Source organism: Mustela putorius, unplaced genomic scaffold (genome assembly GCF_011764305.1).
Source record: "Mustela putorius furo isolate JIRA1106 unplaced genomic scaffold, ASM1176430v1.1 tig00000174_pilon_pilon_pilon, whole genome shotgun sequence".
NCBI lineage: Eukaryota > Metazoa > Chordata > Mammalia > Carnivora > Mustelidae > Mustela > Mustela putorius.
In genome coordinates this window covers 16,571,470-16,586,424 of record NW_025421304.1, presented here as the reverse complement: position 1 = coordinate 16,586,424, position 14,955 = coordinate 16,571,470, and the positions used below count along the sequence as shown (strand labels likewise).

At 41.5% G+C, this 14,955-nt stretch overlaps 1 protein-coding gene across 1 annotated transcript in view; it reads right to left on the bottom strand.

Moving 5' to 3' along the window:
* Positions 1-11,126: 11,126 nt before the first annotated feature.
* The window catches only part of LPCAT2 (lysophosphatidylcholine acyltransferase 2), a 67,548-nt gene continuing 63,719 nt past the window's right edge, over positions 11,127-14,955 (bottom strand). The window contains exon 14 of the mRNA XM_004744201.3: positions 11,127-13,817. Coding sequence (XP_004744258.1) covers positions 13,633-13,817 — 185 coding nt within the window. The 3' untranslated portion in view covers positions 11,127-13,632. The remainder of the gene's footprint in view (positions 13,818-14,955) is intronic.

The window sequence follows — 14,955 nt, the reverse complement described above, 5'->3', positions numbered from 1 at the left end:
CCCAGACTGAGGACCCTGACAGTGGCCATTTACTTTGTCTTCCCTCGAGAAGTCAGTGTTGTGAGTTGTTCTGGGAGTGGGCTGGGGGCTTTCCAGTGGCTTTTCCTGACTGAGCTCAGATCCAAAACTGAGGACCTCTAGGCGTACCCTAACTGGGAGTAGTCTTTTTTACTTACATGAAACGACCTCAGTCTCAGACTAAATCCACTCCGTTCAAATAATATACTAACCTTTGGATTTTTTTTTTCCCTAGTATATTAGTTACAGAAAAAAAAAAATGAAAAAATGGATTCCTCCCGGAATGGATTTATTAGTAGATGTTGGGGATAAGCAAGAAGCTATAACTGAGCTTTCCTTTGAAATTAAGGGGAAAAAAATAATTGGTTTGACTTGAGCTTTAGAAAATGAGCTTGATCTTTTTTTTTTTTTTTTTTTTCCTGCTATAGTTTGGAGCTGTGGTTCATGTCACATCCCATTTGACAAGACTGAAACACATGCTTGTTCTGAGGAAGGCGATTTATATTCGTCAGACACTGTCAACAGGGTGTGGAGTACCCAGCACCTGGTACTAGGGGCAACCCCCTCTCCCCCCTCCCCACGGCCATGCATTCCACCCAAGCTATTGCTTGACGACACCTGGGCTTGTCCAAAGCGGCCCTTCATTGGGTATCTCCTTGGCTCCCGTTTGGAAGTGGCGAGAAGACTGAGCTCCCTGTCTCTCTCCCAGCCTCCCTGGCCTCACTTCTGCCTCTCTCCATATATCTGTAAAATGGGTGTCCCAGGGTATTAGAAGGACAACTTCGACAAGATCTCTGCTGAGCTAGGAGGTCCTTGGAGGAAAAATCTCAGATTATATCCATCGGAGTCCCCCGATTTTCCAAAGCTCAGACAATAATGCCAGCTTTCAAGGAAATACTCTACCTAGGATGTTCTTCTTTGAAAGGTTTTCTTTCATTCTCTCAGTCCCTGACTTTGTTGAGGTCTCATAGGTATGTACACACACACACACAGGGATTTGGTCTGAACTGACTCACTAAAATTCAGCAACAACAACATGTAGTTGAAGTAATATCCCCATTTTATAGATGAGGACACTGAGTCCTAGGAGGGTAAGAGATGTGGCAATAAGCCAGTGCATGAACACAGGGACTAGAACCTAAGTACCCTGACCTTGGCTTTCCTTTCTCTGCATAACGGACCCACTTTGGAAAGTGGTGAGCTGCGGCAGACACGGGGGTTGGGACGGGGAAGGTCTGAGCCCCCATGCAGGTGTCTCCCGGGCTCTGTCTCAGGCCACTGTCCTCTGCAGCCTCTTGCCATGAGCAGGTTTCCCCCTCCCTCAAACGAGTGCAGGAGCCCTGGCCCCAAGCCAGGTGATCAAGCTCTCTGGGAACAAACAAGGCTTTCCTCCCACCCCCAGAACACTCAATCTCTTCTCTTGTGCTGACCCCACCCCGGGGAGCCATGCGTCATTGCTGTCAACACTCCAGGGCTGGGTGACCACAGCAGGAATTCATCCATAAACTCAGACAATGGCTGAGGAAGTGTGGGCCTTTCATGTGGCTCAGGGGCTGCCCTGTAGGCCATCCGAGCAAAGGAGGTCTCCATCCGAGGTCAGATTACCACTCCTACCCTTCACCTGTGGCCTGGCTCGAGCCATATTGTCTCAATGTCCCTTTCCACGGGGTCTCTGCGGCAGACAAAGCCCCGATAAGGGTTTCCTTGTAGAGATGCAGAGACTTGAGTCTTGGAGAGGCAGACTGAAGCAGTTCAGGGGTGTCGTGGGGGACTCGGAACTGACCTGGGGGTTAGGGGACTTGGAAGCCTAGGTCAGCTCTGCCCCCGCCCCCCCCCCGCCCCAGAGCGGACCTAGCTGAGACCTCATCTCTCAGGGTCCCAGCTTCTTTTTTTGCCAAATTGAGCTATTGCTTCTTTTGAGACTCTGCTTGAGTCCAAGGAGGTAGCTTTTTTTTGACAGTACTTTGAGAATGATTAAAAAAACATAGATCACACATCACTTTTTGGCCCCATTACTGAAATGACCTACAGAATCCTTGGCTGAGTGAGTGGAGACACAGCTGAGGTCGATTTGTGGCTGTCCTGTGTGAGCTCAAGCTAAGAACACAGTCATTCTCCAAAAATGTCCTCTGAGGATTAGAGAGCCATACAAGTGTCCACGGGACCAATTATCCTGTTCCTTCTCTTCCGGGCCATGTACGGGTTGTGTCTACATGTTCCCACAACTCTTCTCCATTTGCCAAAGTTGTTCGCAATGTCCATGATGCAGGCCTGGCAGGGTGATGACGGGGCAACAGGCAGTTTGGGCAGGTTTTAAAGGTGCCTTCTAGAAGGATGGGTTTCTGTTTGGGTACAGTTTAAACCAAGAGCCAAGCTGTCACCCGCGAAGGTGACAGCGCTTCTCTTTTGGGATCTCTACGTTTTTTGTTTTTTCTTTAACTAGGGAACACTTAGGCTGAGAGTACTAGGCTACTGGTGTATCTACAAATAGGGCAGAGTGGAGGAGGGAATGCTAGGCCTCCATCCGTGGTGGCATTTGGACAGAGGGAAACGTAACATGGAAAGAAAAAGGCTGAGAGTTTAGTGAACAAGCATTGCGTTTGATGGCGCGTCAGCTCAATCTTCCGAGACAACGCCTGGGTTCAGGTAAATTAGCTCCATCAGAAAACCCTCTTAGCCTTCCAGGCTTTTCCTGGTCCATTTTATTTGAGCTCTGGCAAATCATTTGTCAGCCCACTTGTCTCAATGTAGCCCAGAAGGGAGTGAAAAGTGACCTCAGCGGGCCCCTCAGTGCCCCTCGAGGGCCTGTGTTTACCATTCAAGGGAAATGGCTTTTCCTGACTCTTTCCTGCTCTTTTTGCTTCAATTAACTCAAATGAATTTGGAGCACTTTCTAACTGAAAGCCCTGACAAGGAGAGGACTGATCCTAGAAATGTGGAAAAATGCGCAAGTGTATATTGTGGGTGTTTTCTCACTGAAGAAAACTCTGTGTGTGTGAGAGAGAGAGAGAGAGAGAGATAAATATTTAGGGGAAATTTCAGGCTCCTCAAGTGTCTGTCAACAGAAGAATGGATAAGGAAATTGAGCTAATTCTTACAACAGAATCCTACTGTGTAATAGTATTCACCGATACAGATGAATCTCAGTTACATTCTGCAAAAGGAACACATAATTTATGTACTTAAAGTATGCATCTGATTAGTTCATTTATAGGATTTTTAGAACAGGCAGGCTAATCTGTAGTGATAGAAATTAAAATAGTGGTCATCTCTGTGGTGGTGGGTTGACTGAATGTAAAGAGATTTATGGGAACTTTCCGAGATAAGGGGATGGTTCACATGAGTGTATCCAGTTAGATCTATGCATTTCAGCGTGTGTATATTTTATTTAAAATAACTACAAAGGGGCTCCTGAGTGGCTCAGTTGGTTAAGCGTCTGCCTTCGGCTCAGGCCATGACCCTGGGGTTCTGGGATCGAGCCCCAGGTTGGGCTCCCTGCTCAGCTGGGAGTCTCCTTCTCCCTCTCTCTGCCTTTCCCCCAGCTCACGCATGCTCTCATATTCTCTGACAAATAAATAAATAAAATCTTTTTTAAAAAAATAAAATAACTACAAAAATAACAATAACATACATAAGCGAGTTTTCCCTAAAGATTTGGTCATTTTATAATATTCCTTTCACTCTTTGTGTTTCTGTGTTACAAGTTAAAGCTCAATAACCTTTGATTGATCACCTACCACAATTCTCTTAATTTTTTTAAAGATTATTTATTTATTTATTTGACAGACAGAGATCACAAGTAGGCAGAGAGAGAGGAAGGGAAGCAGGCTCCCTGCTGAGCAGAGAGCCTGATATGGGGCTCGATCCCAAAGCAGAGGCTTTAACCCACTGAGCCACCCAGGTGCACCCAATTCTCTTAATCTTTATGTGTGTCTTAGATCTTCTGTTTTGAATGTATTGAATGGAATGTATTACACATTCTTCCTGCTATCAAATACAGAGGAAATTAGTATCAGATACAAAATGCATTGGAAATGCATTTTAATAAGATGGGTAAGATTTCTCTCTACCTCTTGTGTCTGTTCATGAGTATTGCTTACTGCTACAAGCATTCATGATTCCCCATCAGTACTATCCCCATTTTTTTTTTTTTATGGATGAAAGCCCTGAAAAAGCTTATTTACATATATGTCAGTGGTAGGAATGGAGGGATTTGTTATAGAGCAATAGTTAAACTACTTTCAAGATATTTACCAAAAATCACGTATCTACAATCAAAGATTATATGTAATGATCCACAGACTCACAAGTTGATTGGTCCACCTTCAGTTTCACTGAAAGCAAATAATGAAAACCATTGGTGTTAAAGACGCACATACATGAGTTAAATAACACCACCAAGTATTTTTTAACCGATTAGTTTCCCTTTCCCTTTTTTTTTTTTTTAAGATTTTATTTATTTATTTGAGAGAGAATGAGTGAGAGAGAGCATGAGAGAGGAGAAGGTCAGAGGGAGAAGCAGACTCCCCAAGGAACTGGGAGCCTGATGCAGGACTCGATCCTGAAAGTCCGGGATCAGAACTGAGCCACCCAGGTGCCCTCCCGTTCATTTTCTTAATGCCTCTATCCATACTCCAGCGGGTGCCTTGTTCCATGTCCAGGGGATTTTCACATCCCCGGAGTAAGGTGGGATTTTAAGATTCAGACGAGGTGAGAGGCATGTCTTGTTTTTCCTGTCAAGTATAGGGAATATACCTGAGGAAGAGGTCTCTTCGAAAGCAAAGCAATTAATCCGAAGAGGTCGGTCTCCCCGGCATCTTTCCACCTCCCAAACAAACTAGATTTCTGAGAATTCCGTGAATAAGCCTGGCTTTCCCCTGCACCTTTTGCTCTTGCTGGAAGAAACTCTCCCTCCTCCACTCTCTAACTTCTGGTCCTCCTTCCTGATACAGGAAGGACTTCCTCCCTCAATGTTGGGTACCGGTACCCTTCGATATCTTCACAAAGCAACTGTACTTTCCTGTTTCGTAAGCCCATTGCAGGTTCGTTTCTACTTTTGAATGATCTGTCTCTACAAGACTGTATCCCAGGAGGACAAGGACTGCTGTTTTGTTCACCATTGTATGCCGGGGATCTATATCAGGACCTGGCACTAATTACCTGCTCGATACATAGTTATTACTGAAGGTAAATGAATGGAGAAAGTAAGACGAGTAAAGGAGAGATCTTTCTCCAGGCTTGCTATGAGTCCACGGTCTACTTGACAAGGGCGTGATTTCACTTTGCATTCATTACCATAGCTTTACAATCCTGTTTTATATCAGAGGTGGCAGGACCCCATAGCAAGCACATGTAATTTGGTTTCTTTGTCTTCGGAACTTGTTATAGGTGACTCTTTGTACTTTTGTCTACATTTTACAATAGCTTTTTAGAATCAGCTTGTCTTTTACACACACACATACACACACACACACACCCCATACCACAGAAGGCTCTTGATTGTAATTGCTCAAATTGATGGAAATATTGGTGGAAAATACACGTTTATCATGTCAAGTCAGCCTGTAAGTTTAATTAGACCTTCCTATGCTTTCTATCTGGCCCTCATTTAACATATTTTTACTCGTATTTCATAATTTCATCCACAAGTTCTTACAAATGTATTTCTAATTTATTTTCGGATATCTTCCTTTTCAGTATTTCCATTTCTAATGATTACTTGTATGTAAAAATGCAATTTATGGTATCTGTGTCTCTTATTAATTCTAATAATTTATTTGTAGAGTTTCTTACATTGTTTATACCTTACATTGTCCTCTCATTCCTTGATCTTCTCCCCATTTGTCTGTGCTTGCAAAGACCTCCGTTACAACAGGAACTAGAAGCAGCGACAGCAGACATTCTTGCCTTCTTTCGGATTTTGAAGGAATACTTTCATAATTCAGTGCGCTTTTAGCTAGAGATTCCTGGCAGATAGTCAGGTTAAAGAAGTTTCTTTCTGTTCCCGTTTTCCAGCCCAGATGTCCATCAGTGGGTGAAGGGTGAAATAAATTATGGTACGCTCATGTCATCGACAAGAAAGGAACAAAGTCTAGATAGAATCAGCAACTGAATGAATCTCCAGAGAAAAACGCTGAGTGAAAAGAACAGGTCTCTCCAACATTACATACTCTATGATTCCATTGATACATTCTTGAAATGACAGAACTACAGACATGGTGAGTAGACGAGTGGTTGTCGGAGACTAAAGTGGGTTAGGCGGGAATCAGAGGGCAGGGGCAGGGGCTATAAAGAGCCCAATGACGAATTCTTGTGCTGGTGGAAATGTTCTGTGTCTTGACTGTATCTGTGTCATTATCCCAGCTGTGATATTCTACAGTGGTTAGAATTGAGGGAAAATCATAATAAAATTTCTCAACACTAGTAATAAAGAAAAAAATGTTAAGAAAAAACAAAATAGCCCAATGGAATCTTGACATTGCTGACAGGAAAAAAGAAGTCAACACAGAATTCTGTATCTGGCTAAAATACGTCTTTGATGAAGGCAAAATAAAGACATATTCAGACAAAAGAAAGCAGAGAGAATTTATTGTCAGGAGTTTTGTACTCTAAGAATTGTTCCAGGACATTCTTCAGGCTGAGGAAAAATGATGGAAAGGTGAAATTTTATGAAGAAATTGAAAAAGAGAGAGTTGGAAATAGTAAATGTGTTGATAAATAGAACTTTTTTTTCCTCAAAATTTCACTTGACTCTTTAGAACAAAAATGATAAGTGTGTCTTGTGTGGTTGAAGACACATAGAAGATACATGACAATAGTACAAATGATAGGATAGGAGAAAACAGAAGCATATTATAAGCTTCCTATATTATAAGTAAAAAAGCATATTAGTATTTGAAAGTAGATGATATTAAAGGAAAGGTTTATATTGTAGGCCCTGGAGGAACCACTAAAAGTAAGTAAAATAAATATAATTAATAAGCCAAAAGAAAACACCAAGTGACAAATACTAAAAAAAAAAAAAAATTAGTTCAGAAGAAGTCAGAAAGGAGAAAAGATCAAAAAACATATGGAACATAGAAAACAAAAAGCAAGACGTAGACTCACATCCAATCATATCAATAACTACGTTAACTAGAAGTAGACCAAATGCTCCAATGAAAAGGCAGGAATTGCCAGACAAGATAAAAAGGAAGAGCCGAATGGATCACAAAATAGTCATTTAAGAGATGCATTGTGAGTATAAAGACACAGATGGGTTAAAAGGAGCAAGGAAGGGAAGAGATAAAGCAGGCAAACACTAGTGTAAGAAAGCTGGCAAGGCTGAGCAGTTGCTTAATAACAGGACAAGTGGTATTACTGGAAGAAATAAATACTCATCACGACAAAAGGGTCAGTTAATCAAAACGACGTAACAATCAAAAACGATTATGAGCCAAATGGCAAAGCTGCAGACAAATGACAGTTGATAAAACTACATCGTTGGAGATTTCCATAGCCCTCTTCCCAATAACTGCTAGAAGAAAGGGATACAAAACTAGTAAGGTAGAAGAGGACTTCTTGAGTGATCCACGAGCCGGGTCTGACTTATATTCATGGAACATTACACCCAGCAATTGCTGAACACTCGTTCTCTTTACAAGAACCCATGAGACTCTTCACCAAGACACACCATTGGCTGGGCTATAACATGAGTTCTAAAACATTGAAAAGAACAGATATGAAAACATTTTTTTAAAAAGATCAGAGAGAAGGCTTTTCAACCCCAGCCTAGAATCCAGGCCAAGACAGAAACATTTTCTCCGTCGTCCTTTGCCAGAAGTTGAATGTTTCTGGTTTACTCTTTTCCCGAGAGCATAGCCCTTCCTATGTCTGTTTTTCTCCCTGGAGATCTCGGTCCCAGATCCCCACCTCAAACAAAAACCTTGTGCTTTGCCTTATAGAGCTGTAAAATACTGAGCCCCTTTGTTACTGAGACAAACAAATAATCCACGTGTCCCTTAGAACTTTTATGCCTTCATTCAGTTCCAGTTTCCAACTCTCTTTTCATTTTTGCCCAGGGATGGTTTCCCTTGGTGTTTTGCATGCTCAGCTAACATTTCAAATGTTTGTGACATTTTGCTCAGCATTCTATGGGTTTTGTGGCCATATCTAGTATCCATGTTTCTGGAAACTGAAACCTGTCATATAATATCCTTTCGTTATTTTATGGGTTCAAGTTACCTCGCCTAATCAGAAGTCCCCTCATTCAAAGCCAGACAGCCTTGGGTTTGAATTCCAGCCCTGGTACTCGCCAGTTATATAACTCTGGCCTAAGTGACAGAACCTCTCCCAGCCCATTTCTCCATGAATGTTAGGGATGTCATAATGACAGGTTTTCAACTTTGTTGGAAAGATGATCTTTGCTCTCATGCGATGCGAGGCACAGTCAAGAAAACCTAACATTATCATTGTTCATTCACCAAATAGTGTTTGCTCCATGTTGGGTGCGCCTCCGAAGTGGTAGGGGTAACAGATAATAAATATATAAACAAATAATTTCCCAGGGGTGTAAAGCCCAGTCACAAGGGTAATGGACTGAGAATGTCTGAGACAGGATGGGCTGTTTTGATCAGGCAGTGGGGGATTCCTGTTTGAGGACATGATGTTTGATTTGGAATCTGAATTTATTTTAAAAATCAGATGTGATGACAGCACGAGTCTGGGAACATAGAAAAAAGCACTGCATCGCACACTTTAAGTGGGTGAATTGTATGTGTGAATTATCTCAATGAAGCTTTTTTTGTTTTGTTTTGTTTTAATCTGGGTGAAAAAAAAAAAAGGCAGGTGAGCAGCCTTGTAACTAGAAAGAAAACCAGTTACACAGACCCCTAAGGCTGGAAGGGATTTTAGTCAGTTTGAGGAAAGGAAAGAGCGGGTAGTAGGGTTTCAGTGAGGGAGAGACAGAAGACGGTCAAGATCTAGACCTCCAGAGAAGGGAGGCCAGACCATGTAGGGCCTTGAGGGCCATGTTGAATATTTGGGATTGTGTCCAAACTGCAATGGGCGGCTTTTGAAAACATTTACCGGAGAAGTGGTAATTGGTTTATGCTTTGGGACAATCATGGTGCTCTCGGTCTGGCAAGGGAATTTATAGGAGGGCAAAGGTATAAGTGAGGAGAACAGCAAAGGGGAGCCTCCAGAACAACGAGGATGAAGGTATTCTTATTTTGACTTGGTCTTCAGTTCCCTCCAACGTGACCTTACTGGTCATGTAACATTGTTCTGAGAGCAGAGACATGACTAAAAAGTGACCCACAACAGAGGGACCCATAAGAAGGAAAGCACCCATGCTCCTTCACTATCCACAAAGGAAAAGATGACCATAGGATCCTGAAGTTGACCTCTCCATTGATTTACAGCAACTTGGATTATTCATATGGGAAGGTTTCTGGATTTTCAGCTGCCCTATCGTGGGCTTCAGTTTACCCATCTTTTCCAATATCAACCATTGCCCAGAGCCATTTGGAACCACCTCTGTCGCTCTTCCCTTTAAGTACTCAGTCAAAATTTGGTATCTAGGACCCACAAGGAGGAAAATGTATATAGCAGATACTAATCTATAAATTCCATAGATATGGCAACGGTGATGCTATATGTAAGTGATTAGAATCATGGCCTTCGTAGTCCGACAAAATCAGTTTTAATTCCAAGCTCTGCCATTAAATGAGTGACTTAAAGATTGCTCTAAATTTTGTTCAGTACCAATATTTCATTAAGTCTTTAAATGAATTATACTTGTAAATCGTTTAGCACAATGCCTAATACATGGTAAGCACTCCAGACTGGTGGCCATTGTTGTTATTACTTATTACAATAATTAGTAAGTCTGTTACTTTTGCAAAGGGAAAAATAAATATTTTTTAAAAGATGAAATGTACTTACCTTTTGGGGAGTGGGGGCAAAACGACAGGGAAAGAGAGACTCTTAAGCAGCCTCCACACCCAGCACAGAGCCCAAGTGGGGCTTGATCCCATGACCCTGAGATCACGACCTGAGTTGAGATCAAGAGTAGGCTGCTTAACCCACTGAGACACCCAGATACCCCCGTACTTACCTTTGAAAGACATGAACTTGTGAACCCCTACATGACGTCAAAATGACCAAACTCTATGTAATCTGGGATAACAATATCAATTGTTTTCCTGCAATAAAATTAGCTTAAGATGAAATTTAATAATTATAATATCTTTAGTGAAATCTTCGTTTTAGAATTTGGAAATCATAAATAAGTCCATCGACAAACTATTTCTCATTATGAACCATTATGGAGTACTGAGTCGGATCTTTGTAATATCCCCAAATGAAAACCAAACTCTCATGTTCAGTCTGAGGAGAATATCACACACGTATTATCTTCTAGCTATCTGATGGAATATTAGGGACAGTGTAAAATGTACCTTTATGGGACCTTTTAATGACCTCGTAAAAGGTGAACAAGCAGAGCATAAAGTAACAGGCATATCGTTATCTTGATAATGTAAGAGTGTCTAGAAAAAAGGGTGCAATGAAACATTGCAAAAAGTTAGTAATTGTAGATTTGGGGCAGTAGAAGTAACCACGATTCTTTTGTTTGTTCTTTTCTTTGTTATCTTTTCTATTGCACACAGACTCTTTCATCAGCATGAGAAGAACGTGCTGAGGTTCCCATGTTAGAAAAAATAGCAAGCTGGCATCCCAGTGTAGGGGAGACACTTGTTAGAGCACGTTCCCCCCCAACACACACACACACTCAAGAGGTTTATGGATCACCTGGAAACAAGCTCTACATAAAAAGGGCCAGAAGGGACACGAGGTCTGGGGGGTATGACCGTTTTGCTCAAGTCTGCGAGCTATATACTGGATCAAGAACTCTGTGGGCTTTCACCTCTATCAGATCACAAGCAGCGCCGACTTACCCCCTCGTATAACATTTCAACAACAAAAAAATGGAACTTTATCTAAGAGATCAGAAATGGCCCCGGGGCAGGGGAGACTCTAACTATGTCTCCTTTCCTAGGGAATGGTTTCTGACTCAGGATTTTTTATAATCCTCTTTGGCGATTGCTAAATATAAACAAACGCACAAGGATTGAAAAAAATTTTTATTATTTTATTTTATTTTATAGAGAGGGAGAGAGAGCACATGGGGGGAGGGGGAGAGGGAGAAGGAAAATCTTAAGCAAACTGTGCCGAATACGGAACCCAACCCGGGGCTCAATCTCACGACCCTGAGATCATGACCCGAGCCAAGATCAAGAGGCGGAAGTTTAACCGACTGAGCCACCCTACAGGCGCCCCTACACAAGGATTTTTCTGGTAGGGAGCCCGCCTGTCCACCCTGCCTGGAGTGCCAACTTCCCACCTTGCATTTGCAGTAGTGTGAAGGGGAGAGTTTCCCAGTCTGGGAGCCAGTGTTCCCGCAGACGGCAGCCCACCTGAATTCTAAAAGGGAGACCACTGCTAGCGGTCATAGCCAGCCTTCCAAAACTCTAGAAACAATGGCAGAGGAGTATGAAATACACATAATGCTAGCCGTTGGGTCCATAAGCATGTAGCACGTCATTACTCTGCAACAGGACTGTTCTGATTGAAATTTTTATGGTGTATAGGACTTAGGATCTAGTATTTCTCATTTCAAAGAGTAACCTATTTTTTTTTTAAGCGATGAGAGGAAACCATAGTGTACTGACCTGATTTAATGAAATTTGATTCCTAATTAAAGGAGAAAAAAGCCTCTTGGAAGGAAACCTAAAGGAGAGGCCTGAGCTACAGGGACCTTGATGATTTTGACTGTGTTATCACACACGCCCCACCAGCTGAAAGTCAGCTGCCTTAAGGATACTAACTATTACAACTTTGGCTAAAATTTGAGTTTTTCATTACAGTCATATCATGCCTGACATTTCATAAAGCTTAAATGCAAACAAAAATGATGAATCACAGTCATAAATATGCAAACACGTTCAAACCATGATATTAAAAAGGTAATATTACCTTTGAGACAAAATGGCAAAAACAGAATTTTTTAATTGCCAAGAATTTTATGTAGCAAGTTTGTTTATTCAAGTAACATAATAAAATAGGAATATTACATTGGCAGAAGTGGACTTCAAGAGCATAAGATATTATTTTAAGACAGTAAAACAAAGGGATCGTTTTCAAGAGCCTCATAGAAAACTTTTGGTTTAGAATGCTACTTTTTCATAAGTCACAGGAGTAATGTGTGGCTTTTCTATGATAAAAAGCAATCAGGGTACCTGAGTAGTACATCCTTCTCACTGCATATGCAGACACTACTATCAAGAGGTATTTTTCTAATTACTGAAGCAACTGTTTTCAGCTCATTCAATATTCTGTCTACACAGCTTTAAGACAGAGAAAAAGCAAACAGCCCTGTACACGGAAGGATAACACATTTAACATCCAAATTCATTCATTAAATTAGAACACTCATAGCTTAATGTGTAAAACTAGTTTGAAATGATGGCTCACCCCTTGTGACGAGTCCCCCCTCTGCTTCACAAATGGCTTTAAAAAATGAGTTTGGGGGTAAATCGGCAATAAATTCAGAAACACCACCAATACAAGGAGACCGAATTCAATGACAGAATTCGGAAATGAACCAACTATTCTTTTTTGTACATCGCATTATATAAATTGATACTCTGTTCCCAAAATTTCAAATGCGGGTGACATTAACAATAGGTATGATGCGTGACATCCAATAAAAACGGCACTTGGGGGAGATTACTGTGTCACCTGAAGGAAAGGGGTCACTGCCTGGCTTCTTGCCAGGGGGTTAAGCTGTTGCTTCACCTTCCTCGGGAAGCCCTGCATTCTGAATTACCCCTCCTCAAACTAAACTTCGTGGCAAGTGATTCATGTTCTCACCAGGCAGGCAGTCATGGTTACCTGCAATAAGGCAATTCCCACTTAGCCTTTGGCCAGAGCCTTGCTCTTTAACACAAAGATCTAAACTGTAGAACGATATGATTTCCTTCGCAGGTGGGTAAGGAAATCTGCAATTAAGAGGACATGAGTTCTAAGAAGTCTCATCGAATTAACGGGAGCTCTCCCTTCCAATCCGTCATATTCCGTGATCCAAGAAACTGAACTAGAAATGAAAGAATGCATCTGGGAAGTTAGAGGCATAAGATCCTGCAGCGTTCCTATTTCCGGAATGGGAAGGGGTTCGAGATAACACTCCCACTTATGTCCTCAGAGGGAAGTAGATTAAAGAGCGTTCGTACTTTTTAAAACTCTCTGCAGCATTGATTAATGTTCATCAGTAAATAAATGAGATCATTTCATTCATTTGCATTTGCAAATTAAACTGGAAAATCCATAAAAACATCATTGTCACCAGGAAACCCCTTGGTACAACACAAGAGAACATAAAAGAAAGGGAATATTACTTAATAATACACATACGTGGATAAAAGCGTTTTAATAAGAAAAGCTACCATTTTTATTTTTTTTTAAAAAAGCTCTTCATTTTAAACACCATTACTCAGAAATCACTTTGAAAACACTATCAACAAATGCCTTCGCAATTTCAAGGAAAAATCCTTCCCTTCTTGTGAATATTTGCTTTCAGTCATCTTTTTTGTCTGAGGGGCTCTCGTCATGATTTTCGGGGCTGACTTTATTGCTGGCGAACAAGGGAGTTGGTGGGACGTCCTTCGGTAATGAAAACACATGGCATGTCTGGAGGTCTAGGTAGGTTGTAAATATTTTAGCGTATTCTGGATGCTTTAGGGCAAAACTTTTAAATTCCTCTGAAAGGGAGGGAAAAACAAACAAACTCGAATAAACAGAGGTGAATCTTCTTTTGACATGAGACAGATTCATATATGACCTTAATAATACAATTATCGCCAAATCTTCTCACTCCACTCTTAGAAACTGTGCAGCCACTTTGCAAGATGACTTTTCCATTATCTAGAAAAGCTGAGGACTCACATACTCCATGACCCGTACATTCTATTCCAAAGTGTATAACCTAGAGAAATGTGTGCCCGCTGTGACTGGGGGACATGCCCAGGAAAGTTCACAGCCACAGTTACTTATGACAGGTGAGAAATGAAACCACTCAGGTGTCTGTCAACAGCGGAAATGGAGACTTGTAGCATGTTCATGGGACATAAGGGCTTTATAGCAATGAAGAGGAAGGAACAGCTGTGTTGTAACACTATGGATACACCTTAAAGCCATAATGTTGAGTGAAAACAGCCCAAAACCAAACAACATACACTATGGGAGTCCCTTCTGTGAAGTTCAAAAACTCAGGCAAAACGAACATACAATACTTAAAGACTTTGCGGTGATGTGCTGAAAAGTAAGCAAGGGACAGTATTCTTTTTAAAGTCAGATCAGCCATGCCTCCCTGTAGGAGAGAGGAAGGGGCTGTCGCTGGGAAAGGGAGCCCGGGGGCGTCCAGAGTTCTTGAAAAGCTCTATTTCTTGACCTGAGCAGGAGTATAACACAACTGCTTGCTTTATGAAAGCCTGTTACCCTCTGTGTTTATGTTTCATTTAGTTTACTGAATGGTTACCAGTTTTTATAATACAAAATGTTTAAAAATGCTATTGCCTGTGACTTTTTTGTACTGGTTTTTAAAACTATTTTCACCCTTCATACTGGTATACAAATACACAGTCTTGAAAAGCTGAGCCCTGACTTCTGAGCAATAAAGGCAAGTAAAACATACAATATATAATGATCATATCACGGGAATGTGGAGTGGTGGGCCCCTTTCTGTCTTGGGTGTTCTAGGTTTAGGAACTAGGGTAGAGCTATAGAAGGCTAACTAAGTTAACCAGCAGAGTTTGAATGTCGAGCCTCCAATACCTTGGAGTTTCTGAAACGTGCTGCTCCCCTCCACTCTGAAATCCCTCTCTCCTCTTCTGTTTGGAT